The 26495-nt window shown below is 59.6% G+C and overlaps 2 protein-coding genes across 2 annotated transcripts; both read left to right on the top strand.

Annotated features, from left to right (window-relative positions):
- The first annotated feature begins 9301 nt into the window (after positions 1-9301).
- LOC119848799 lies at positions 9302-14038 on the top strand. Its single transcript, XM_043503073.1, has 6 exons — positions 9302-9456; positions 10121-10251; positions 10707-10799; positions 11131-11306; positions 12935-13015; positions 13888-14038. The coding sequence occupies exons 1-6, from the start codon at positions 9411-9413 to the stop codon at positions 13973-13975; spliced, it is 615 nt and encodes a 204-aa protein (XP_043359008.1). The 5' UTR covers positions 9302-9410; the 3' UTR covers positions 13976-14038.
- Positions 14039-21598: 7560 nt separating this feature from the next.
- Positions 21599-26328, top strand: LOC119848780. The gene is made up of 6 exons (XM_043503072.1): positions 21599-21753; positions 22411-22541; positions 22997-23089; positions 23421-23596; positions 25225-25305; positions 26178-26328. Exons 1-6 carry the CDS (start codon positions 21708-21710, stop codon positions 26263-26265), a joined length of 615 nt encoding a protein of 204 aa, XP_043359007.1. The 5' UTR covers positions 21599-21707; the 3' UTR covers positions 26266-26328.
- The last annotated feature ends 167 nt before the right edge of the window (positions 26329-26495 follow it).

Genomic DNA, 26495 nt, shown 5'->3' with positions numbered 1-26495 from the left:
CAGCTGCGACTCCTGAGCTGGGCCTCCCGGTCACCAGTCGCTGGGGTCTCCATTCTCCAGGGCATTGTCTGGAGTCCCAAGTTCCCTCGCTGGTCCTCTGTAACAACAAACTCCCCCTCCCATCACCTCGATAAACCAGTAACACCCAGGGAAACTGAGTCCCACGCCCCTCTGCATGCAAACCATTGGAAAAACAAGGAAAAAACAAAAAAAATCCCTCACTTCGTCACATTGACTAACACAGCTACCCCTCTGACACCAGTTAGCAGGCAGGTTCCCCTGCCATATCTAATGTGACAAAGTGGGATTGTTCTACAGTATTTTTAATTGAGTCTGATGTGTGCCTCAGTTTCCCTCTTTGCATTGCTACCCAGTGGGTGCAACAGGGTTAAAAAGCTGTGCTTGGGGCCGAGCAGGAGCCATGGTGGGTGTGTGTCAGGAACCTGTCTGGGGCAGGGTGAACAGGGCGTTAGGGCCTGGCTGACACCGACCCATAGCAGGATGGGCAACTGGCCGGCAAGGCAGAGCCACGTGGCTGGGGGGCACCGGCTTGGCCAGCAGGGCCGTGTCTCAGCCTTCAAGTCTCTGTGCCCGGCCTGCGCCCAGCTGACCAATCAACCCTGCTCTGCTGGGACAGGCTGCCTGGGGTCCATGCACACCCTGCGGGGCTGCGCTGGGCCTCACGAGGCTCTGCCCAGCATCTGGCTTGGCCGCACTCACTGGGCAGAGCTCCGGGTGCAACGCAGGAGGGCTGGGATGCCATGGCCCACCCTGAAGGAAAAGGGGGCCGGCATGCTGAAGGAGTCCCCCGGGGGCTGTTTAAAAGCTGGGGTGTAGCACAGGGTCACAGACTCATAGGCCAGTACTCCATCAGCTCCCTACTGTCCTGGGGAGGAACCCCTGTCAGTGTGACAGCCCTCCCCGGGGGTCGCACTGTCTGTCTTGGGTTAGGCCCTTTGGCACCGCTGCCTCCTGGAACCACACTTGTCTCTCTCTGGGAGCCCCCTCCTCAGGGAATCCACTCGGGCTGGGCTGCCACACCCAGGGGAGCAATCGCCAGCCATCTGGTCACAGCACAGGCAGTGCTCAGGGGCCTCGAGTCTAGAAAGTCTCAGCACAGCCCATGCTGGCTCAGTCTCAATGCAGGTGGGCTCACACTGCTCTGTCCCCAGTCCAGAAGCCCCCCACCCTCCACCCCTCCCAGCAGATCCCACTGTATCACCTCCAAGCCCGCCCTCCCCCTTCCTTTGTCTTCTTTTCTGGGCAAACACATCACCTCGTGTCTCTCTGCAGCCCTCCCGTGGGCTCCCACCATGGGGTGGACCTTGGGGCCATCAGGTGCTAAGTTACAAAGTGCCCAGACTGTCAGGATTCAGGTGGGGTCACACCTGGCCCTCTGCAACCACAAACACCTAGTAAACATGCAGCACAGTGGGAAACTGAGGCACACACAGCACTCAAAGCATTAAGAACATTCCCCACTTCCTCTCACACCGCTTCTGTGCAGCTGTGACAGACAGTCTGATCCTGGAGTCACAGACAGTCCCCTTAGACTCTCCAGTCTGTCTTGCCTCTGAAACTGGACTGTGTGATGAAATGGCCACGATCAGGGGCCACTCTAGACAGTGCCACAGATGACCCAGCAGGGGATGAAGGAGCCTCTGACCAGGGGAAGGGAGCTCCCGGGGACAAGGCTTCACCAGGCTGAGCTCCAGACTTTTCCTGAGGTGGGGCAACCGAGGCACAAGCAGCAAGGTGGCACAAGCCCCACTCCCTACCCCAGCAGCTGAATTTCAGGCTGAGCTTCAGCCAGATCCCTCCTTGAAGAAGTTGGCCACAGCCTGCAAACTCCATAAGAAGGGCTGCAGGGGAAGATTCCTTCACTGGGAATGCGGTCCCAGGGGAAAGTTGAACGTGAGGGGTTCAGGAAGCAGCTGGTGGTCCCCCAGGTGCACCACCACAAGCTGTTGGGCCTGGCCGGTGATGTCCCTCTCTCGGCACACCCAGGGATCCAGCGCACCCAGCAGAGGCTGCTGCTGACCTTCTGTTGGCTCGGAGTCTCTGATGCAGCCCTGCAGGTCCTGTGACTCCTGCCAGAGGGCAGGGATTAGGGGAAAGCCACCCGAGACCCCATCACAGGAACCTTTTCAGAAGGCGGCTGTGGACGTAGCGGGGCCCCTCAGGAAGGCGACTGGCCGGGGAGACAGACATTCTGGTGGGGCAGAGTTTGCTGCCCGGAGGTGGGGGCTCTGGTGTCCATCAAGGCAAGGTGGGGATCCCCAGTGAGGTCCTTACAGAGCAGGGGTCCAATTTCATGCCAGCCCCAATCTGGGGCTTGTGGGAGAAGCATGGGGTCCGATACAAATGGACTGAGGGGGATACACCAAGACCAACAGGCTGGTGGGGCGATTTAATGGGACCCTGAAGATGGTGCTGAGGATTTTTATGGACCAGCACCTGCAGGACTGGGACAAGTATTTACCCCACCTGCTGTTTGCATAGCGGGATGTGCCCTAGGAATCCAGGCGGTTCTCCCCTTTCGAATGGCTGTCTGGCCAGAGAGTGAGGCGCCCCTGGACTTGGTGAGGGATAAATGGGAAGGGAGGGCCTCTCCACTGGGGAATTTGTGGTGCAGTATGTGCTGAGCTTGCTGGGAAAAGCTCAGAGAGCTCATGGGTCTGGCTGGGGGAACCTAGCCAGGGCTCCATGGAAGCAGAAGGCCTGGTATGACCGCACGGTGCATGCCTGCTTCTATGGCACTGGGAACCAGGGGGGTTCTTGCCCCAGTGTGGAAGAATAAGCTCCAGGCCACCTGGGGTGGCCCTTCAAGGTCATCAAGCAGCTGAACGAGGTGAACTATGTGGTGGAGCTGTCCAGTCAGGCTCACAGCCACAGGGTGCGCCATGGGCATGTGATGAAGCCATACTGGGACAGGGAGAGGCTGATGCTGGCTGTATGTGGCCAGTGGGAGGAGCAGGAGGAGGGTCCCCTGGTGGATCTCTTCCCTGAGACAGGGGCCAACCTCCTGCTGGAATCAATCCCCCTCTGGCCAGCTAATCCAGTGGTTCTCAAACTTTTGCATTGGTGACCCCTTTCACACAGAAAGGCTTTGAGTGTGACCCTCTTTATAAATTAAAAACACATTTTTTTATATTTAACACTATTATAAATGCTGGAGGCAAAGTGTGGTTTGAGGATGGAGGCTGACAGCTCACAACCTCCCAAGTAATAACCTCATGACCCCCCGAGGGCTAACTCCTGCCCAGCAGGCAGAGATCAGAGGGGTGCTACTTTCCGACCTGCAGCAGTTCTCCAACTAGCCTGGGCTCGCTAACCTGGCTGTCCACCAGGTGGGGACAGGAGCCAAACCTCCCATCAGGTGTTCCCTGTTCCAAGTCACTGGGACCACAGCCCAGGTCCTGGAGAGAGAGGTCGGAGAAATGCTGGCTTTAGGGGTGATCCAGTCATTCTCCAGCCCCTGGGCCTCCCCCGTGGGGCTGATCCCCAGGAAAGACGGGTTAATCCAATTCTGTATGGCCTATCAGAAGCTCAATGCCATCACCATGTCTGGTGCCTGCCCCATGCCTAGGCCTGATGAGATCCTAAACAAGTTATGGGGAGCTCATTACCTCCCCACCATGGACCTCACCCAAGGCTACTGGCGAGTGCCTTGGACCCAGAGGCCAGCTTGAAATCTGCCCTCATCACCCCTTTGGGGTTCTGTGAGTTTCTGGTCCTGACTTTCGGCCTCAAGGGGGCACCTGCCACCTTCCACCACCTGGTGGGTCAGTTACTGAGCAGGAGGGAGAACTTTGTCCTGGCGTACATTGATGCTAGCTGTATCCTTAGCCAGCCCTGGAAGGACCATGTGTCCCAGGTGAGGAGTGGCCTGGCCCACCTTAGGAGGCAGGACTGAGTGCAAAGTGGGGATGGCCAAGGTATCGCGCCTGGCTGGGCCATGAGGTGGGAAGCGGCTGTGTATGGCCAGAGCCGGCCAAAGTGGAGGCAATCAGAGATTGGGCCACTCCCCGAACCAAGAGACAGCCCCAGGCCTTTAGCAGGATGGCGGGGCACTGCCAGAGGTTTGTACTCCACTTTAGCTTCCTAGCAGCTCCCGTCACCACACTACAAGAATTGTGAGCCAGATGAGGTGTTCTGGACCAGGCAGTGCCGGGGACTCTCTGTGCACTGAAGGAAGCTCTAAGCCAGGGCCTATGGTGGTAGATCCAGACTTGGACCAATCCTTCCTGGTGTTCACAGATGTGCTGGCTCGGGGGGGGTGCGGTGCTCCCTTGGACTAGGGTTACCATATATGAACATTCAAAAAAGAGGACACTCCAAGGGGGCGGGTATTTGCTTGTGTCCCCCCTGCTCCCAGCCCCACTCCAACTCCACCCCTTCCCCACCCCCATTCCAACCCCTTCCCCAAAGTCCCCGCCCCAACTTCGCCCCCTCCCTGCCCCTTTGGACCCCTTCCCCAAATCCCCGCCCCGGCCCTGCCTCCTCTCCTGAGTGCACTGCGTTCCCCAGCCTCCCCCCCGCAGCTGTGCAAAACAGCTGTTTCACAGCGCAAGCACTGGGAGCTAGAGGGGGAAAGCGGACACTCTCTCGAGTGATCAACATTCACTCTCTTTCTTGAATGATCAACTCTTCTTTGGGGAAAAATAATAATGGCAAAATCCCGGACGTTTTTAGATATTTAAAAATTCCTCTCGGACGGCAATTTAAGAACCAAAAAGCCGGACATGTCCAGGAAAATACAGACATATGGTAACCCTACCTTTGGGGGTACCAGACTCCCTCAGTTGTCTGATCCAGGTGGACTCGCTGCAGGGAGCTTGTGGTGTGACCCGGGGTGCTGAAGCTCCAAGGGTCAGTCCCAGGAGGCAGGGAAGCCAAGTGGCCAGCCCTAGTGGAAGAGTGTGACCCTGAGGGGGGCTGACACACTGAAGGGCTCCTCCCAGGGACTGTTCCAGAGCCATGCCTCACACCGGGCCTGTTGCTCCGGGATGGGACCCCGCAGCCCAGGGACCCTGCAACCAGTGGCAAAGGTCTGCACAGTCCCACACCTGGCAGCTGTTTCCCTGGGATCTCAGGCTCATCTGGGTACAGCCTGCCCTCCGGGGCAGCTCCCTGCTCTCCCTAGCCTCAGAGAGAGGCACTGCTGACTTCCTCCCTGCAGTTCCCTTCTGCCCTCAACTATCTGGCATTATACCAGCCCCACCGTTCCTGCCCATAGGAGCTTCACCCTTCAATTAGCCCTTCTTGCTGCCTGGCGCCCCCTCCAGGGGCAGCCTAGGGGTTAGTCATGTCTGCAATTGACTTTCAGCCTAGGACCTGGCTTTGATATTTCTTCAGTTGTACTTTTGTTCTTTTCTTTTTAGGGTGGACTCTTCTTGCTTGGTCAGGGCTGTTATCTGCATCTTCAGCCGTTGGTGTTTACACTTTGTTTCATCAGGTTTCAGAGTAGCAGCTGTGTTAGTCTGTATTCGCAAAAAGAAAAGGAGGACTTGTGGCACTTTAGAGACTAACAAATTTATTTGAGCACAAGCTTTCATGAGCTACAGCTCACTTCATCGGATGCTGTAGCTCACGAAAGCTTATGCTCAAATAAATTTGTTAGTCTCTAAGGTGCCACAAGTCCTCCTTTTCTTTTTACTTATTTCATCAGGACAGGCTGCGGCTGGAGGTTGATTCCATCACCCATACATACCTCATTCACACATCTAAACTACACTAATAAGATTACATCAGGGTTTTGCAAAAATGAAGGTTGCAACAGAGTTTACAAAATGGAGTGAGCATTTTAAAATGAAGTTTGGGACAAGTTAAAATGGAGTTTGAGTTACAATACGGACAAGTGTAAGGAAGCAAACAGTGAGCAGAGGTTACAATGTTGAAACAGTGTAAGTTTCAGCGATTTAAGCAGCAATTGGATTGAAAGTGAAAGTCAATTAGCCAGTTATTGGGGTACCCGGTTTTATGAATTAATGTAGTTTCGTTCATAAAACTTTAATTATGAAGTTACATTAATAAAGTGAACAATTAAAAACATTTTCATTGATCAGTTCTACATTGGGACTGCCCTGAGGAAATCGCCAACAGCTCGGCCTTTGCTGTCCTCTGGAGAGTGTGCGCCTGGTCTAGCCCCCTTTTAGCCCTGCTGCTCCTGGGTCAGCTCTGGCTAAGCTGGCAGCTGTCTGGCAAGCCCCTGTGGTGGGGTATGTTCCCCCCAGACCCCAGTCTACACAGACCTGGGGCACATTGGTGCTGTGCCAATGGCAGAGCCCCAGTGCCTGCCTCTGGCCCTGGCAGCTTGCTGGCTCCCATGTGGCTGGGGTGGTTTGGAGCTGCGTCTGCCCACACCTCCAGCCCCTGCACCCCTCTGGGCACGACTGTACCCAGGAAGGGCAGTGGGCCGGGGATGTCTGGGGAGACAGAGACGGGTTCACTCCGTGCCCACCAGCCATTCATGGCTAACAGAGCTGTAACGCCTGTGCTGGGCCACACTTCCGCGAGCCAGACTCGCCGGCCGCAGCAACCATCCCAGGCTGTTGCTTTGCTTTGGTCTCATCTCCAGCCAGGGCTTGGCAGCCTGAGCCGAGCTCCCCTGCCAGGGCCTGGCCTGGCACAGCTGCTGGGATGGGCAAGGTGCCGGTCACAGTTCCTCTAACCAGCCACGGGCTCCTTCTGCACCTGGCTCCCTGCCTGGGGCCATAGTGCTGTCCAGGGTGAGTTAAGGCACCCCCTCGGGGGGCTGTGCTGCAGGGGGGAGGGGTGAGTCTCATCGGGGACGGGGGCACTGGGCTCTGCCTCTGAAGCCCCGACTGGTGGGGGACGAGCAACCAGGAACCGGGCAGGGAGGCGACAGGAGATTCCTCCCAGGCTGGGAAGGGGAGGTAAGCGGTGCTATGAGGTGGCTGGTGGGGAACAGGCTGGGGGTAGGGGCCAGCACCGGGGCAGCCAAGACCCAGCAGAGCCGTCCAGGCAGCACCGGGACCGCGACAGCCGATGCCAAAGGCAGCAGAGCCCTGGACTCAGCGCCACGCTGGCACTGTACTGTTACCTACCACTTTGTGTTCTTGGGGAACTAGGGCGCAGCACCCAGCCTGTCTGACACATGAAAGCCCCCCCGCTCCCCCTGGCCCTTCCCCACCCCCAGCCTGAACCAAATCTGCCTCAGAAGAAAGACTTATAAAAAGCAATGAAAAGGCCGTGGGAGACACATCTAAACCCCTGGGACAAGGGTGACAGGATTAAGGAAACTCCCCTAGCCCCATTTGACCTGACTGAATTGGCCGTGTCATTACTGCTTCTCCACTTGTAGGGTAACTCCCTTCTCTTCATGTGCCAGTATATTTATGCCTGTATCTGTAATTTTCACTCCAATGCATCTGAAGAACTGGGTTTTTTACCCACAAAAGCTTATGCCCATATAAATCTGCTAGTCTTTAAGGTGCCACCGGACTCCTCGTTGTTTTTGTGGCTACAGACTAACACAGCTACCCTCCGATACATCTCCGTTAGCAGACAGAATGGAGAACAGAGATTCCAAGGCAAGATCCACACAGAACTAGGGGACCAGAAAAGCAGGGAAGCACTGCATGATGGGGGAATCTCTGCTCCAGATGTTAATGAACCCAGGCCTGCACACACCCAGCTCAGTAGTTATCAGACCAATTCTAGTAATAAATCCTTTATTGGTATCCAAAATAGTGAAACTCCCTAACTACAATGTGAGCTCCCTCCGAGAAACACCACCCATTGCCAGGAATGATCAGCTCCCATTGTCAAGCCTGAAGAAAACAACTTTGGTATCCTCCCTTGTTGTTTACACATAAACAAATCTAGTGTTCTCCCTTGAACCATTGTTGTTTTTCTACAGAAACCCTGATCCACGCTCAGGTAAGTGCTCTGATGCCTGGATCCAAAATTTGCATCAATTCCACTGGGACTTCGTCTTCTCCCAGCTGATTGTGCTGGGGGCTCTGTCTGTCTCCAGCACTCAGGACCCTGATCTACCACCCCTGGGACCCCGATCGATTCCAGCTTCACAGAGTGGTGAGAACCCAGCTCTCTCTCTCTCTCTCTCTTTAGGTGTAGCCTTCTGACCCTGACTTGTGGGATCAGTTCTAGTTTCCTAAACCTGACTTTTATAATCAAGATTAAGTTAGATTTAATATTATCACTGTTTTGTTTGTTTGGCTCCCCTATGGTTATTACTGGCAATAAATAACTCATGATTAAGCTGGTTGCTTCTCCTTCCTTTGTCAAGCCTGACCTTAAAAATTTCAAAGCCCTAGCTAGGATGTTTTAGTTGGGGATTGGCCCTGCTTTGAGCAGGGGGTTGGACTAGGTGACCTCCTGAGGTCCCTTCCAACCCTGATACTCTATGATTCTATGATTCTCTCTCTCCCTTGTGGGTGTTTTTTGGTTTCCTCATTCGCTCTGCAGCAACGCTTCTCTTACCTAAGCTTAAAGATCGCTGCGTTGCCCCAAAATCCTGTGGGGTTTGCTCTTCAAGTGGGTTATGACCAAAACAATTGTAACGTGAAAGTGGGGATAGGGACGTGCTGAACCTGGGACATATGAGGGTGTCAGCTTGGGAGTGCTGATTAACCCGGTGTGCGTGTGTGTGTGTTCGTCCGGTTCTGGGGCTGGAGGAACCCAGCCCTGGGGAACTAAGTCCTGCAGGACAGCTCCCTTGGGGGGAACCTGCAGCAGGGAGAAGTAGAGTTCCGTGTGAGAACACAAGTGACACAAGCAGTCCATGGATAGACACACAGACTCCCCCCCGCCCCCCACAAGAGTAACCCTAATCAATGAGTGGGGGCAGAGATCAGCCGCAGCACAGGGTGCCCCGGCCATGCCCCAGGCCCTGCCCTGTGCTGGTGGCTGGGAGCAGGGCCGGCATAGAGCCCTGCACAGCAACGGGGGCAGCATGGGGCAGGGGATCCTCTGGGAACCTCCCTCCCCTCCACACTCTAGGGCTCCTAACACCCCTGCAGCAGGACCCTCGAGGCCGATACACCCCCTGACCCTAGAGATCCTGCCCCATGTACCCTGGCCCCCCTGGCCAGCAGCAGGACAGGGGCAAGCCCAAGGAAAGACATGAGAGGCGTTACAGAGTGAGGGGCAGGGACCCCACCCAGCAGAGGAGCCCTGAGCTGCTCCTGCAGCCTGGGTCACTTGTGGGCACAAGTTGAGGTTTCCTGGAGCACTCACGTCAGTTGTTATTCCTGTCTCTGCTATAGAGACCACACCTCCCACCCCCCCCAGCGCCGAGACAGGGGGGGCTCCCCACAGCCCCTGGTATTGGTTCCTGGGGCCCAGGAACGGGGCGTGGCCACCCCCCTCGGGGGATATAGGGCCCGGGAGCGAAGGGATGAGGCGACTACCTGGGGAGCGAGATGACCGAGGTGCTGCTGCTCTTCTCCCTGCTTGCAGGGGTAGCTGGTAGGAGTTGGGGGGGGGCCTTTGAGCCCCCCAACAACACAGGGAAAACAATGCCTAAGGGATGGGAGATGAACCCAGGTGTCCAGAGAGGGGGCCCAGGACAGCAGGAGGCCCGAGAACCCCTGCCTGAGATGTGGCAGAGGGGTGAGGACAGCCTGTTAGTCCCGAGCACCTAGACCGGGTCCCCACCCCACCCCCTCGTCCGCTAGCTCCTGTCAGCACCCCCACTGCTTTAATCATCCCGGTCCCCATCACCCCCTCCCGCCACTCCCCTCTATTGTCCCTCCCCTCTGGGCTCCTCGCCCCCCCATTCACTCCATGCTCCCCCTGCGGTTCCCCCCCCCTTGTGTCTCTTTCCCCGATTTCCAGCTCCCCACGTGAAAAGAGTTGGGGAGCTGCGGGTCGGGAATGAGGGGCACCAACAGACCTGTGAGGGGAGCCCAGGCTGGGGTAGCAGGGGGATGCGGGTTGGGAGTGAGGGGCACCGGCAGAGCTTGGTGTGGGGGTGCTCAGGGCTGGGGTAGCATGGGGCTGCGGGTCAGGAGTGAGGGGCACCGGCAGAGCTTGGTGTGGGGGCGCTCAGGGCTGGGCTAGCAGGGGCTGCGGGTCAGGGCATCAACACAGCTGGGGGGCCCTTCATTCTGCCAGTTCTCTCCACTTCCAGCCCTGGCCCTGCCGGGGGAACCCCCCGAGTGCCTGCAGGGCCCCGAGTTTTGGTGCCGGGATGTGGCCACAGCAGCACACTGTGGCCAGCTGCAGTTTTGCCTGGAGTACGACTGGGACGAGCTGCCCAAGGTGAGCGAGCTTAGGCCTCCAGGGGGCTTCGATGCCTCCCGGCTGGCACCTGGGGGCTTATTCCCATCCCTCCCAGACCCCAGTGCAGGCTCCTGCTCTTAGGGGGGCCCACGGTACACCCCTGGGGGGCCCTGATTCACACCCTGCCAGCTCCAGACCCCAAACCTGTCACTGGGACGCGCCTTCACTGGGCACTGAGGGGCCATGCCCACTCCTGGGTCAATCACAAGCAGGGGGGGTCCCAAAGGCGGGAGGCCAGGTGACATCCCACACAAGCATTCCTGGTTTGGGGCATGTAGAGCCCCTGAGAGCAGCCTGCCCCATCCAAACAGTTCAGACCAGGTGCGCTTCCCTGCCCCGTCGCCCCAGCTTCCCCAAGACCCCACACACCCAGAACGGGCGACCCCTGCGGACAGGTTGGGAGGCGCTGACCCGGCTACTGTGTCTCGGCACAGGACGCTGACGAGCGGAAACCCCTGGTGAAGTGCTGGGTGTGCAAACGGGTCATCAGCAAGCTGAAGAAAATGGTGTCCAAGACGCACAATGAGGTAAGGACCCCCCACTGGGCAGTGAGTGTGCAAAAGGGCATAGAGTGCACGGGCCAAGGAGGGGAGCCTAAGAGTGAGCGTCCTAGGGCAGGCACGTGCCAAGAGGCATGGGAGGGTGGGTGAACATGTGCAAGGGAGAGTGCAAGGGTGGGTGGGCAAAGGCGAGGCGGAGTGGGTATGTCTGAGGGAGTGTGCATGGGTGGGTGGGAGCATGCAAGGCTGGGTGGATATGTCTGAGGGAGTGTGCAAGGGCAGGTGGGAGTGTGCGAGGGTGGGTGTGCACCAGGCCCCAGCCAGTGCCTGCCCAACGCTCCCCTGCCATCCCCCAGAGCAGCGTGGCAAAGGCCATAAAGAAGATCTGCTCCACATTCATCCTCGGCTGGGCAGCCAAGTGCCACCAGGTGGTGGACCGGTACGTGCAGCCCATCGAGGAGGGGCTGGCCCAGGACATGGAGCCCCGCGACATCTGCGTCTCCATCAGCATGTGCAAGAGCCTGGGCCAGCCAGGTGAGTGGGAGGGGCTGCCCCGAGCCCACTGCACCCGGCTGGGCAGACCCCTGGGGAGCTGGGGCCAGGGCGCTGGGGGCTGGGCACCAGGCTGGCTCTGTGGGGCCCTGGCTCTTGGAGGGCAGAGCTGGGGTCTCCCCTGCAGCCTCCCGCCCCCTCCCACAAGGGATCAGGCCTGGGGGAACCAAAGTCAGGGCGTTTGCCAGGGTCCCATCTCCCCCGGCTTGGCCCATAGGTGCTCCCCCCGACCTGGGCTGGGAACCCAGCGGGGGGAGGGGATGTACTACTGCTGTCAGTAGAGGGGGAGGGGGCTTGCTCCTGGGCATGGGAGCTGTGAGGTCACCCAGCCCCAGCCCTGCGGCCGGGCTGCTGCTCTCTGGTGCCCCCAGCGGGCCACTGGGTCCCTGCTGCCCAGCGCCCCCCCCCCCCAAACTGCTCCTCCATCCTGTCTCCCTAACCCCTGCCTGAGCACCCTGGGACCCAAAGCGGGCCCGAGCCCTGCCCTAAGGGGACACTGAGGCACAGGGCCAGGCCTGAAGGCCCCAGAGAGCCTGGTTTTGGACTTGCTTTGGCTCACCCAGGGAGTTTGTGGCAGAGGCGTGAATTGAACCTAGGCATCCCGTGCACCGCCCCCACCCTGGCGCTGGTACCTCACCCCAGCTTGGCCCATGGGAGAGAGGTGAAAGGCCAGTGCCCCGAGCCATCACCCCCCAGGGCCCCCTTCCCACAGGTGCCTGACTCCCCTCCGCCCCCGCTCTGCCCCCAGACTTTCCAAGCCCCACCGTGTGCCGCGAAGGGCCCTCGTCTGTGCCCACAAACCATCTCCAACCCCGCGAGGGCACTTGAGACCAGGGAGCGCTCAGGGCTGGGCAGCCTGCCCACATCAAAGGAGCCGCTCCAGAGAAAAACAATTTCACAAGAGTGGCAGCTGCGGAAGTGGGCACGGTGCCCCCTCCGCAGGAATGTGCTGCCCACCCCTCTCCCCCACAGAGATCGGGGGCGAGGGGAGCTAAAGGGGCTCTGCTCAGCCACCCCATGGGCTGATTTCCAGGGCTCTGGCCGGGCCCAGCCCCCACAGCCTGTCTCCTTCCAGGGGGTTGTCAGAGCAGAGCACCCCCTCCGTCTGACCCACAACCCCCACTCCGGGCTCTCTGCTCACAGCCACCATGCGTCTCCATCTGGGGAGGCACAGACCATACTGAATTCCCAGCCCTCCGTGTGGGGCGTGCGGGGCTGAGGCTTGGCTCTGCCAGCTGCAGCCAGGAGGAAGGGGGCTCAGCCCATCTCTGCAGAACCCCTGTCCCCCCACATCTCTGTGCACCCACTTCCTACAACCTCTCCCCGGGCCCCAGCCCCAGCCCCCTCGCGCCCGTCCCCATGGGCAGCGCTGGCCCAGGGCATGTCGCTCTCTAGTGGCCAGCCCCTGTCACTAAAGCAGCCGGCTGCTTGCTGCGCCCGGAGGGAGTTGCACCCTTAGCTCAGGTGTGAGCGGCTGGGCGCTGACTGCCCCGGGTTCGATCCCTGAGGGGGGACGCAGGGTCCGTGGTCATGGCTGTGAGCGGCCGGGGGGCTGGGCCCTGGCTGGGTGGCAGGGCTGAGATAACACCCATGTTCTCCATGGTCTCCAGGGTGGCAGGTTCCTGGCCTGCACCGGGCCCCGGCTGCAGAGAGCCTGGTGGATGCCTCGGGACCGTGACGCCCTCTGCCAGGTGAGGGCAGAGCTGAGGGGACAGGCTGGGCCACAGATGGGGGGCAGAGAGTGACCCTGACTAGGTGAAAATGGGGGCGGGGGAAGGGCAGGTGGTGGGGGACTGATGCCAAGGTGATGGGCGTGACGGACAGATCCCTGGGGGGGCCCATTCAGCACTGTGGGGGATAGAGTCACAAGCTCCATGGGGTTCTAGGGTCGATCTTCCCTGACCAAGGGCGTTGAGCAAAGTGTGGGGCCCGGGTCTGCTGCCCTGAGCTGGGAAGCCCTGGCTGATCTGGGCCCAAGTTTGGGGGTTTCTGTGCCCCCTGGACAGGGACCAGTCCAGGCAGTGGCAGGGCAAAGCCTTCCCGTCCTGCCATGGCCATGGAGTCCAGTACCTGGGCCCAGCCCCAGACCAGACGCCTTCTCCGGGGGCCCCTCCTGCCCCTAGTGCTGGCTGGTCCTCCCCCACCCCCAGAAGGCTGAGGTCTACCTGGCCTCACAACCCGCCCCTGTGTCTGGAGGTGTAGCCAGGGACCAGCCTCCTGATGCCCCATGAGTGCCAGCTGGGGCCATGCCATGGGGCAGCTGGACAAGCTCATGGGGGCGCAAGTCTGGGCACTCCCAGCCCAGTGGCTTTGTCCCCAGTGGGGCGTGAGGACCACCGGTCCTCCGCTCTGCCCAGGGAGCCCCGGAGGATGGTGCAGTACCCAAGGGATGGAGCACACGTAGCCGTGGGGGTTTGACCCAAGGCCCCACAGATCAGCTGGGCTACTGAGGAGAGGGGTGTCCCCTGACTGCCCCTCTGCCTGTCCGGCCGAAATCAGGCTCCCTGATTCCCTGCACTGAGTCTTTCTGTCTGTCCCTCACTGGTCTCTCTCTCCTCCTCAGATGGCGCATGAGCTCTGTGTGGCCAGGGCACAGCGGACCCCCTGCTGCGCCCATAGCCCCCGCCAGGAGGGGCTGCCCCCAGCTGTGACACCCGCCTAGGAACCTGCCCTTGCCACCCAGCCTTTCAATAAAGCTTCTGCCTGCATGCAAATTGGCTCCCCTTTGTGCCAAGCACCCCCAGACGGTGGGTGCAGGTCTCGCCATTCAGCTGCCAGGCAACTAACCGGGGGGGGCCTTACACACAGCATAGCTCTACTCCTCCCCCTCCCCCTGGGGGCTGCCCCCTTCTCCCTGTTCCCAGGGGACTCTTGCCGCTGCCCATGCCATGCACTGCACCTGCCCCAGGCCCCCCCACCAGAGCTCTAAGCCAGCTCAGACTCCCCGCTGCCCTGGGGTCTCCGATCCAGCCCAGTTGAGCAATGAGGTGCCCTGACTCCTGACTACATGTTGCCCCTGGGGCCGGAGCTGGGTCTCAAGGCGATTCTGTATTGGGGGGCTGGGCACGGACAGACCCTCACTCCCAATCTGTTCTGCCAGCTGTCACCGGGTGGGGGCTCCCTCAGGATCAGGAGCGGCTCCCCCACCCCCGGCATGGCCTGGGGCCATTGGCTGCCGGGAACCGGCCCCCAAGGGCCCTTGTGCCGCAGGGAGAGGCCAAAGCCAACAGCCCAAGCACCCTGAGCACACAGTGCCAGGCCCCTCGGGGACAACGTCAACACGCCCCGGGTGGGGCAGGCGAAGGCCTGGGCCCCCATCACGGGGGCGGGTGACGGCAGCAGGAGCCCAGGACTCCGTGGCGCCAGCCTGCCCTCCCCACAGGCCTGGGGGCACATGCGCTGGGCCAGGCACTGACCGCCTGGGGCACAGTCCTGTCTGGGGGTGCGTCGGGGCAATCGAGGGGCCTGGCAGCCGGGGCCCGGTGGGGAAGGGTAGAATGGGGCCATGGGGCTGGGGCAGGCTGTACGCTTCACCCTTCAATTAGCCCTTCTTGCTGCCTGGTGCCCCCTCTGGGGGCATCCTAGGGATTAGTTGGTCCCCAGCCACCTTAACCCATTCAGGGGCAGGTGTGGGGTGAACACAGAGTCAATCCCCCACCATCGCAGGGGCCCTTGTCTCTCCTGCTCTCCACCTGTGGCCCACCCAACTTTGGTCTCCTGCAACTGAAACACTTTGGGCTGAAACAGGTGGCTGGGCTCAGCACTGGGGCTGGGGGAGCAGCTCTGGCATGCGCGGGGGCTCGGACCAGCTGAACCATGGGCTCTTGCCAGTCATAAAGCCTACGCAACTGCAAATCCCTGAATATTCCCCCAGCCACTGGAGCTAGGTTCAGCCAAGCTGGCCCCTGCTCTCTGGGGTGGGGGCAGGGACCTGCCCCCAGGGAGGGCAGATGGCATTTCCAACAAGGGGGTGACTTTTGCGGGGTCCCGGGAGCCCTGTCCTCGGTCTGCCGTGGCAGGGGCCACGGCCAGCGCAGCCCGTACTTTGGGCTCCAGCGACCCCATGGGAGCCCCTATGGGACGGGAGCGTCTGTCTCCACAGCCTCCCCCAGTGGACTGGGGCTTTGCTGTCGTCACTGAGACCATGGGCTCTGTGCAGGGGGGGCGGCTCCTTCATCTTGATTTCCCCACCCAGCCCAATGCTGCAGCCAGGCCATAGGGAGCAGCTCCTGCTCCCCAGTGGGCATCTGGCCAGCCTTTTGCCCCGGTGACACTGCTCCAAAGGAAGACCACAGTCTCTGTTCCAGAGCCCTTACCTTCCCCCCACAGTTCCACCCAGGTTCTGCTCGCCCTCTTTGGCCTGGGGTGCCCCTATAATACCTTCCTCCCCCCACCCAGGAGCTAAGCTCGCTCCCCCCATACCCCCTGGGGCTCCCTACTCAGCCTTCAGCTGTAACTTCCAGGGCAGTAGCAGACTCATAAGCCTCTTTGCATGGTGCAGCCAGCAGAGAGGGATGGCAAGCTGCCTGGGTGAGCCAGGGTGACACGCCTGGCCTGCAGCAGTAAAGCTCTTACCCTCACACTGGGTTTGATGCCTGCGGATACTATCATCCCAGGGCAGGGGCCAGGCTGGGCACCAGCACCCCAGCATGGACCAGGGCCCCAAAGGGCAGGTGCACCGGGGGAGGCCAAGTCTGCAGTCCAAGCCCTCTGCCTTCCCAAGGCTGTCAGGCCAGCCCCGCAGCCAGTGGAAATGCCCCTTGCCAGATAGAGCACAGGGACCCCTGGCATGCCAGCTCCCAACAGTCACGGGCAGGGCAAGTGAAGCTCAAAGAAGGAGGTTCCCCTGGATTTGCCCATGAGCTCCCAGACCCACAATGCTCTGCAAGTGGCACAGGCAGTGAGGGGGGAACCTAGAGCTGGGGGCACACACAAGTGATTGGTCTTATCTCTCCCCACAAGGCTCTGTGGCCAGCCACTGGCATCTTCTGCGGGAAGCAGAGCTCTGCCCAGAGGAAACGCAGTGCAGATGTTATAAGAAGCACACGAGATCTTTTTCAGGGGAAAAGGCAATACACCGCATAAAGCACAGCAGTGAGGAACTGTGCTGAACTGGCCAGCGCAGCCCTACTGGTGAATCCCTGTGAAACCTGGCACCCCAATATTCACCACTGTGAATGTTTTGTACAAATATGCCTTGTAAGTAGGCCCCTACCAAATTCACAACCAGGAAAAATGCCTCATGGACCATGAAATCTGGTCTCCCCCCGTGAAATCTGGCCTTCTGTGTGCTTTTATCCTGTACTATACAGATTTCACAGGGGAGACCGGTGCTTCTCATATTGGGGGTTCTGACCCAAAAGGGAGTTGAAGGGGGGTCATACTGTTTTTAGGGGGGATGTGATATTGCCACCCTTACTTCTGCGCTGCCTTCAGAGCTGGATGGCTGGAGAGCAGCGGCTGCTGGCCAGGTGCCCAGCTTAAAGGCAGCGCCCCACCGCCAGCAGTGCAGAATTAAGGGTGACAATCCCAGACCAGGCCACCCTGACTCTGTGCTGCTGCTGGCGGCAGCTCTGCCTTCAGAGCTGGGCTCCCGGTCATCAGCCGCTGCTCTCCAGCTGCCCAGCTCTGAAGGCAGCGCAGAAGTAAGAGTAGCAGTACTGCCCCCCCACACACACACACAATAACCTTGCAAATCTCCCCCCTCACCACCACCACCACTCCTTTTTGGGTCAGGACCCCTACAATTACAACACTGTGAAATTTCAGATTTAAATAGCTGAAATCATGAAATTTATTATTTTTAAAATCCTATGACTGTGAAATTGATCAAAATGATGGAGAATTTGGTAGGGCCCTACTTGTGAGGTATCGTTCTAAAAATCTTGATCTGCTCAACATTAATATCTTCTTGGATTGTATGTGCTGTGGTCGTGTGTGAAGTTATGAAGTTGGGCTGTGTATGTGTTGTGTTGTGAGGTTGAAAACACCCACAAGCAGCCTTTCAGATACAACAGTCAAAAGGCCAAACAATGCTAATGGCTCATTGAGAAAATGCACACAGGCACCAGGATTACCCCAGGAACTGTGTGCAATAGAAACCTCTCAGAGATAGCTCTACACAATGGGAACTGCTTGACCAAGGTCACAGAGGAAGAGCTTTCAAGAAAGTGGGAAGAAGATATAAAAGGGGGAAATGACATGAATCTATAGGTCTTGCTGTGTCACGCTGCCTCTGGGGTCGGTTTGACTGATCACCCGTCAATTGCAGACATGACTTTCAGCCTAGGACCTGGCTTTGATGTTTCTTCAGTTTTACTTTGTTCTTTTCTTTTTAGGGTGGACTCTTCTTGCTTTGTCAGGGCTGTTGTCTGATCTTCAGCCATTGGTGTTTACATTTTATTTCATCAGGTTTCAGAGTAGCAGCTATGTTAGTCTGTATTCGCAAAAAGAAAAGGAGGACTTGTGGCACCTTAGAGACTAACAAATTTATTTGAGCATAAGCTTTCGTGAGCTACAGCTCACTTCATCGGGAATGCATCCGATGAAGTGAGCTGTAGCTCACGAAAGCTTATGCTCAAATAAATTTGTTAGTCTCTAAGGTGCCACAAGTCCTCCTTTTCTTTTTACTTATTTCATCAGGACAGGCTGCGGCTGGAGGTTGATTCCATCACCCATACATACCTCATTCACACATCTAAACTACACTAATAAGATTACATCAGGGTTTTGCAAAAATGAAGGTTGCAACAGAGTTTACAAAATGGAGTGAGCATTTTAAAATGAAGTTTGGGACAAGTTAAAATGGAGTTTGAGTTACAATACGGACAAGTGTAAGGAAGCAAACAGTGAGCAGAGGTTACAATGTTGAAACAGTGTAAGTTTCAGCGATTTAAGCAGCAATTGGATTGAAAGTGAAAGTCAATTAGCCAGTTATTGGGGTACCCGGTTTTATGAATTAATGTAGTTTCGTTCATAAAACTTTAATTATGAAGTTACATTAATAAAGTGAACAATTAAAAACATTTTCATTGATCAGTTCTACATTGGGACTGCCCTGAGGAAATCGCCAACAGCTCGGCCTTTGCTGTCCTCTGGAGAGTGTGCGCCTGGTCTAGCCCCCTTTTAGCCCTGCTGCTCCTGGGTCAGCTCTGGCTAAGCTGGCAGCTGTCTGGCAAGCCCCTGTGGTGGGGTATGTTCCCCCCAGACCCCAGTCTACACAGACCTGGGGCACATTGGTGCTGTGCCAATGGCAGAGCCCCAGTGCCTGCCTCTGGCCCTGGCAGCTTGCTGGCTCCCATGTGGCTGGGGTGGTTTGGAGCTGCGTCTGCCCACACCTCCAGCCCCTGCACCCCTCTGGGCACGACTGTACCCAGGAAGGGCAGTGGGCCGGGGATGTCTGGGGAGACAGAGACGGGTTCACTCCGTGCCCACCAGCCATTCATGGCTAACAGAGCTGTAACGCCTGTGCTGGGCCACACTTCCGCGAGCCAGACTCGCCGGCCGCAGCAACCATCCCAGGCTGTTGCTTTGCTTTGGTCTCATCCCCAGCCAGGGCTTGGCAGCCTGAGCCGAGCTCCCCTGCCAGGGCCTGGCCTGGCACAGCTGCTGGGGTGGGCAAGGTGCCGGTCACAGTTCCTCTAACCAGCCACGGGCTCCTTCTGCACCTGGCTCCCTGCCTGGGGCCATAGTGCTGTCCAGGGTGAGTTAAGGCACCCCCTCGGGGGGCTGTGCTGCAGGGGGGAGGGGTGAGTCTCATCGGGGACGGGGGCACTGGGCTCTGCCTCTGAAGCCCCGACTGGTGGGGGACGAGCAACCAGGAACCGGGCAGGGAGGCGACAGGAGATTCCTCCCAGGCTGGGAAGGGGAGGTAAGCGGTGCTATGAGGTGGCTGGTGGGGAACAGGCTGGGGGTAGGGGCCAGCACCGGGGCAGCCAAGACCCAGCAGAGCCGTCCAGGCAGCACCGGGACCGCGACAGCCGATGCCAAAGGCAGCAGAGCCCTGGACTCAGCGCCACGCTGGCACTGTACTGTTACCTACCACTTTGTGTTCTTGGGGAACTAGGGCGCAGCACCCAGCCTGTCTGACACATGAAAGCCCCCCCGCTCCCCCTGGCCCTTCCCCACCCCCAGCCTGAACCAAATCTGCCTCAGAAGAAAGACTTATAAAAAGCAATGAAAAGGCCGTGGGAGACACATCTAAACCCCTGGGACAAGGGTGACAGGATTAAGGAAACTCCCCTAGCCCCATTTGACCTGACTGAATTGGCCGTGTCATTACTGCTTCTCCACTTGTAGGGTAACTCCCTTCTCTTCATGTGCCAGTATATTTATGCCTGTATCTGTAATTTTCACTCCAATGCATCTGAAGAACTGGGTTTTTTACCCACAAAAGCTTATGCCCATATAAATCTGCTAGTCTTTAAGGTGCCACCGGACTCCTCGTTGTTTTTGTGGCTACAGACTAACACAGCTACCCTCCGATACATCTCCGTTAGCAGACAGAATGGAGAACAGAGATTCCAAGGCAAGATCCACACAGAACTAGGGGACCAGAAAAGCAGGGAAGCACTGCATGATGGGGGAATCTCTGCTCCAGATGTTAATGAACCCAGGCCTGCACACACCCAGCTCAGTAGTTATCAGACCAATTCTAGTAATAAATCCTTTATTGGTATCCAAAATAGTGAAACTCCCTAACTACATTGTGAGCTCCCTCCGAGAAACACCACCCATTGCCAGGAATGATCAGCTCCCATTGTCAAGCCTGAAGAAAACAACTTTGGTATCCTCCCTTGTTGTTTACACATAAACAAATCTAGTGTTCTCCCTTGAACCATTGTTGTTTTTCTACAGAAACCCTGATCCACGCTCAGGTAAGTGCTCTGATGCCTGGATCCAAAATTTGCATCAATTCCACTGGGACTTCGTCTTCTCCCAGCTGATTGTGCTGGGGGCTCTGTCTGTCTCCAGCACTCAGGACCCTGATCTACCACCCCTGGGACCCCGATCGATTCCAGCTTCACAGAGTGGTGAGAACCCAGCTCTCTCTCTCTCTCTCTCTCTTTAGGTGTAGCCTTCTGACCCTGACTTGTGGGATCAGTTCTAGTTTCCTAAACCTGACTTTTATAATCAAGATTAAGTTAGATTTAATATTATCACTGTTTTGTTTGTTTGGCTCCCCTATGGTTATTACTGGCAATAAATAACTCATGATTAAGCTGGTTGCTTCTCCTTCCTTTGTCAAGCCTGACCTTAAAAATTTCAAAGCCCTAGCTAGGATGTTTTAGTTGGGGATTGGCCCTGCTTTGAGCAGGGGGTTGGACTAGGTGACCTCCTGAGGTCCCTTCCAACCCTGATACTCTATGATTCTATGATTCTCTCTCTCCCTTGTGGGTGTTTTTTGGTTTCCTCATTCGCTCTGCAGCAACGCTTCTCTTACCTAAGCTTAAAGATCGCTGCGTTGCCCCAAAATCCTGTGGGGTTTGCTCTTCAAGTGGGTTATGACCAAAACAATTGTAACGTGAAAGTGGGGATAGGGACGTGCTGAACCTGGGACATATGAGGGTGTCAGCTTGGGAGTGCTGATTAACCCGGTGTGCGTGTGTGTGTGTTCGTCCGGTTCTGGGGCTGGAGGAACCCAGCCCTGGGGAACTAAGTCCTGCAGGACAGCTCCCTTGGGGGGAACCTGCAGCAGGGAGAAGTAGAGTTCCGTGTGAGAACACAAGTGACACAAGCAGTCCATGGATAGACACACAGACTCCCCCCCGCCCCCCACAAGAGTAACCCTAATCAATGAGTGGGGGCAGAGATCAGCCGCAGCACAGGGTGCCCCGGCCATGCCCCAGGCCCTGCCCTGTGCTGGTGGCTGGGAGCAGGGCCGGCATAGAGCCCTGCACAGCAACGGGGGCAGCATGGGGCAGGGGATCCTCTGGGAACCTCCCTCCCCTCCACACTCTAGGGCTCCTAACACCCCTGCAGCAGGACCCTCGAGGCCGATACACCCCCTGACCCTAGAGATCCTGCCCCATGTACCCTGGCCCCCCTGGCCAGCAGCAGGACAGGGGCAAGCCCAAGGAAAGACATGAGAGGCGTTACAGAGTGAGGGGCAGGGACCCCACCCAGCAGAGGAGCCCTGAGCTGCTCCTGCAGCCTGGGTCACTTGTGGGCACAAGTTGAGGTTTCCTGGAGCGCTCACGTCAGTTGTTATTCCTGTCTCTGCTATAGAGACCACACCTCCCACCCCCCCCAGCGCCGAGACAGGGGGGGCTCCCCACAGCCCCTGGTATTGGTTCCTGGGGCCCAGGAACGGGGCGTGGCCACCCCCCTCGGGGGATATAGGGCCCGGGAGCGAAGGGATGAGGCGACTACCTGGGGAGCGAGATGACCGAGGTGCTGCTGCTCTTCTCCCTGCTTGCAGGGGTAGCTGGTAGGAGTTGGGGGGGGGCCTTCGAGCCCCCCAACAACACAGGGAAAACAATGCCTAAGGGATGGGAGATGAACCCAGGTGTCCAGAGAGGGGGCCCAGGACAGCAGGAGGCCCGAGAACCCCTGCCTGAGATGTGGCAGAGGGGTGAGGACAGCCTGTTAGTCCCGAGCACCTAGACCGGGTCCCCACCCCACCCCCTCGTCCGCTAGCTCCTGTCAGCACCCCCACTGCTTTAATCATCCCGGTCCCCATCACCCCCTCCCGCCACTCCCCTCTATTGTCCCTCCCCTCTGGGCTCCTCGCCCCCCCATTCACTCCATGCTCCCCCTGCGGTTCCCCCCCCTTGTGTCTCTTTCCCCGATTTCCAGCTCCCCACGTGAAAAGAGTTGGGGAGCTGCGGGTCGGGAATGAGGGGCACCAACAGACCTGTGAGGGGAGCCCAGGCTGGGGTAGCAGGGGGATGCGGGTTGGGAGTGAGGGGCACCGGCAGAGCTTGGTGTGGGGGTGCTCAGGGCTGGGGTAGCATGGGGCTGCGGGTCAGGAGTGAGGGGCACCGGCAGAGCTTGGTGTGGGGGCGCTCAGGGCTGGGCTAGCAGGGGCTGCGGGCATCAACACAGCTGGGGGGCCCTTCATTCTGCCAGTTCTCTCCACTTCCAGCCCTGGCCCTGCCGGGGGAACCCCCCGAGTGCCTGCAGGGCCCCGAGTTTTGGTGCCGGGATGTGGCCACAGCAGCACACTGTGGCCAGCTGCAGTTTTGCCTGGAGTACGACTGGGACGAGCTGCCCAAGGTGAGCGAGCTTAGGCCTCCAGGGGGCTTCGATGCCTCCCGGCTGGCACCTGGGGGCTTATTCCCATCCCTCCCAGACCCCAGTGCAGGCTCCTGCTCTTAGGGGGGCCCACGGTACACCCCTGGGGGGCCCTGATTCACACCCTGCCAGCTCCAGACCCCAGACCTGTCACTGGGACGCGCCTTCACTGGGCACTGAGGGGCCATGCCCACTCCTGGGTCAATCACAAGCAGGGGGGGTCCCAAAGGCGGGAGGCCAGGTGACATCCCACACAAGCATTCCTGGTTTGGGGCATGTAGAGCCCCTGAGAGCAGCCTGCCCCATCCAAACAGTTCAGACCAGGTGCGCTTCCCTGCCCCGTCGCCCCAGCTTCCCCAAGACCCCACACACCCAGAACGGGCGACCCCTGCGGACAGGTTGGGAGGCGCTGACCCGGCTACTGTGTCTCGGCACAGGACGCTGACGAGCGGGAACCCCTGGTGAAGTGCTGGGTGTGCAAACGGGTCATCAGCAAGCTGAAGAAAATGGTGTCCAAGACGCACAATGAGGTAAGGACCCCCCACTGGGCAGTGAGTGTGCAAAAGGGCATAGAGTGCACGGGCCAAGGAGGGGAGCCTAAGAGTGAGCGTCCTAGGGCAGGCACGTGCCAAGAGGCATGGGAGGGTGGGTGAACATGTGCAAGGGAGAGTGCAAGGGTGGGTGGGCAAAGGCGAGGCGGAGTGGGTATGTCTGAGGGAGTGTGCATGGGTGGGTGGGAGCATGCAAGGCTGGGTGGATATGTCTGAGGGAGTGTGCAAGGGCAGGTGGGAGTGTGCGAGGGTGGGTGTGCACCAGGCCCCAGCCAGTGCCTGCCCAACGCTCCCCTGCCATCCCCCAGAGCAGCGTGGCAAAGGCCATAAAGAAGATCTGCTCCACATTCATCCTCGGCTGGGCAGCCAAGTGCCACCGGGTGGTGGACCGGTACGTGCAGCCCATCGAGGAGGGGCTGGCCCAGGACATGGAGCCCCGCGACATCTGCGTCTCCATCAGCATGTGCAAGAGCCTGGGCCAGCCAGGTGAGTGGGAGGGGCTGCCCCGAGCCCACTGCACCCGGCTGGGCAGACCCCTGGGGAGCTGGGGCCAGGGCGCTGGGGGCTGGGCACCAGGCTGGCTCTGTGGGGCCCTGGCTCTTGGAGGGCAGAGCTGGGGTCTCCCCTGCAGCCTCCCGCCCCCTCCCACAAGGGATCAGGCCTGGGGGAACCAAAGTCAGGGCGTTTGCCAGGGTCCCATCTCCCCCGGCTTGGCCCATGGGTGCTCCCCCCGACCTGGGCTGGGAACCCAGCGGGGGGAGGGGATGTACTACTGCTGTCAGTAGAGGGGGAGGGGGCTTGCTCCTGGGCATGGGAGCTGTGAGGTCACCCAGCCCCAGCCCTGCGGCCGGGCTGCTGCTCTCTGGTGCCCCCAGCGGGCCACTGGGTCCCTGCTGCCCAGCGCCCCCCCCCCCCAAACTGCTCCTCCATCCTGTCTCCCTAACCCCTGCCTGAGCACCCTGGGACCCACAGCGGGCCCGAGCCCTGCCCTAAGGGGACACTGAGGCACAGGGCCAGGCCTGAAGGCCCCAGAGAGCCTGGTTTTGGACTTGCTTTGGCTCACCCAGGGAGTTTGTGGCAGAGGCGTGAATTGAACCTAGGCATCCCGTGCACCGCCCCCACCCTGGCGCTGGTACCTCACCCCAGCTTGGCCCATGGGAGAGAGGTGAAAGGCCAGTGCCCCGAGCCATCACCCCCCAGGGCCCCCTTCCCACAGGTGCCTGACTCCCCTCCGCCCCCGCTCTGCCCCCAGACTTTCCAAGCCCCACCGTGTGCCGCGAAGGGCCCTCGTCTGTGCCCACAAACCATCTCCAACCCCGCGAGGGCACTTGAGACCAGGGAGCGCTCAGGGCTGGGCAGCCTGCCCACATCAAAGGAGCCGCTCCAGAGAAAAACAATTTCACAAGAGTGGCAGCTGCGGAAGTGGGCACGGTGCCCCCTCCGCAGGAATGTGCTGCCCACCCCTCTCCCCCACAGAGATCGGGGGCGAGGGGAGCTAAAGGGGCTCTGCTCAGCCACCCCATGGGCTGATTTCCAGGGCTCTGGCCGGGCCCAGCCCCCACAGCCTGTCTCCTTCCAGGGGGTTGTCAGAGCAGAGCACCCCCTCCGTCTGACCCACAACCCCCACTCCGGGCTCTCTGCTCACAGCCACCATGCGTCTCCATCTGGGGAGGCACAGACCATACTGAATTCCCAGCCCTCCGTGTGGGGCGTGCGGGGCTGAGGCTTGGCTCTGCCAGCTGCAGCCAGGAGGAAGGGGGCTCAGCCCATCTCTGCAGAACCCCTGTCCCCCCACATCTCTGTGCACCCACTTCCTACAACCTCTCCCCGGGCCCCAGCCCCAGCCCCCTCGCGCCCGTCCCCATGGGCAGCGCTGGCCCAGGGCATGTCGCTCTCTAGTGGCCAGCCCCTGTCACTAAAGCAGCCGGCTGCTTGCTGCGCCCGGAGGGAGTTGCACCCTTAGCTCAGGTGTGAGCGGCTGGGCGCTGACTGCCCCGGGTTCGATCCCTGAGGGGGGACGCAGGGTCCGTGGTCATGGCTGTGAGCGGCCGGGGGGCTGGGCCCTGGCTGGGTGGCAGGGCTGAGATAACACCCATGTTCTCCATGGTCTCCAGGGTGGCAGGTTCCTGGCCTGCACCGGGCCCCGGCTGCAGAGAGCCTGGTGGATGCCTCGGGACCGTGACGCCCTCTGCCAGGTGAGGGCAGAGCTGAGGGGACAGGCTGGGCCACAGATGGGGGGCAGAGAGTGACCCTGACTAGGTGAAAATGGGGGCGGGGGAAGGGCAGGTGGTGGGGGACTGATGCCAAGGTGATGGGTGTGACGGACAGATCCCTGGGGGGGCCCATTCAGCACTGTGGGGGATAGAGTCACAAGCTCCATGGGGTTCTAGGGTCGATCTTCCCTGACCAAGGGCGTTGAGCAAAGTGTGGGGCCCGGGTCTGCTGCCCTGAGCTGGGAAGCCCTGGCTGATCTGGGCCCAAGTTTGGGGGTTTCTGTGCCCCCTGGACAGGGACCAGTCCAGGCAGTGGCAGGGCAAAGCCTTCCCGTCCTGCCATGGCCATGGAGTCCAGTACCTGGGCCCAGCCCCAGACCAGACGCCTTCTCCGGGGGCCCCTCCTGCCCCTAGTGCTGGCTGGTCCTCCCCCACCCCCAGAAGGCTGAGGTCTACCTGGCCTCACAACCCGCCCCTGTGTCTGGAGGTGTAGCCAGGGACCAGCCTCCTGATGCCCCATGAGTGCCAGCTGGGGCCATGCCATGGGGCAGCTGGACAAGCTCATGGGGGCGCAAGTCTGGGCACTCCCAGCCCAGTGGCTTTGTCCCCAGTGGGGCGTGAGGACCACCGGTCCTCCGCTCTGCCCAGGGAGCCCCGGAGGATGGTGCAGTACCCAAGGGATGGAGCACACGTAGCCGTGGGGGTTTGACCCGAGGCCCCACAGATCAGCTGGGCTACTGAGGAGAGGGGTGTCCCCTGACTGCCCCTCTGCCTGTCCGGCCGAAATCAGGCTCCCTGATTCCCTGCACTGAGTCTGTCTGTCTGTCCCTCACTGGTCTCTCTCTCCTCCTCAGATGGCGCATGAGCTCTGTGTGGCCAGGGCACAGCGGACCCCCTGCTGCGCCCATAGCCCCCGCCAGGAGGGGCTGCCCCCAGCTGTGACACCCGCCTAGGAACCTGCCCTTGCCACCCAGCCTTTCAATAAAGCTTCTGCCTGCATGCAAATCGGCTCCCCTTTGTGCCAAGCACCCCCAGACGGTGGGTGCAGGTCTCGCCATTCAGCTGCCAGGCAACTAACCAGGGGGGGCCTTACACACAGCATAGCTCTACTCCTCCCCCTCCCCCTGGGGGCTGCCCCCTTCTCCCTGTTCCCAGGGGACTCTTGCCGCTGC

This window comes from Dermochelys coriacea, chromosome 26, assembly GCF_009764565.3.
Source record: "Dermochelys coriacea isolate rDerCor1 chromosome 26, rDerCor1.pri.v4, whole genome shotgun sequence".
NCBI classification, from domain to species: domain Eukaryota; kingdom Metazoa; phylum Chordata; order Testudines; family Dermochelyidae; genus Dermochelys; species Dermochelys coriacea.
Note: the sequence above shows the minus strand (reverse complement) of the source record. Positions and strands in the feature narration are given on the sequence as shown.

What these genes read in the sequence shown, in the direction of transcription:
- LOC119848799 (XM_043503073.1), top strand. Translation starts at nt 9,411, where the DNA reads ATGACCGAGGTGCTGCTGCTCTTCTCCCTGCTTGCAGGGGTAGCTG. An exon ending in CCTGCTTGCAGGGGTAGCTG is followed by an intron (nt 9,457 to 10,120) that starts GTAGGAGTTGGG and finishes CTCCACTTCCAG; the next exon opens with CCCTGGCCCTGCCGGGGGAA. An exon ending in TGTCCAAGACGCACAATGAG is followed by an intron (nt 10,800 to 11,130) that starts GTAAGGACCCCC and finishes CATCCCCCAGAG; the next exon opens with CAGCGTGGCAAAGGCCATAA.
- LOC119848780 (XM_043503072.1), top strand. Translation starts at nt 21,708, where the DNA reads ATGACCGAGGTGCTGCTGCTCTTCTCCCTGCTTGCAGGGGTAGCTG. An exon ending in CCTGCTTGCAGGGGTAGCTG is followed by an intron (nt 21,754 to 22,410) that starts GTAGGAGTTGGG and finishes CTCCACTTCCAG; the next exon opens with CCCTGGCCCTGCCGGGGGAA. An exon ending in ACTGGGACGAGCTGCCCAAG is followed by an intron (nt 22,542 to 22,996) that starts GTGAGCGAGCTT and finishes GTCTCGGCACAG; the next exon opens with GACGCTGACGAGCGGGAACC.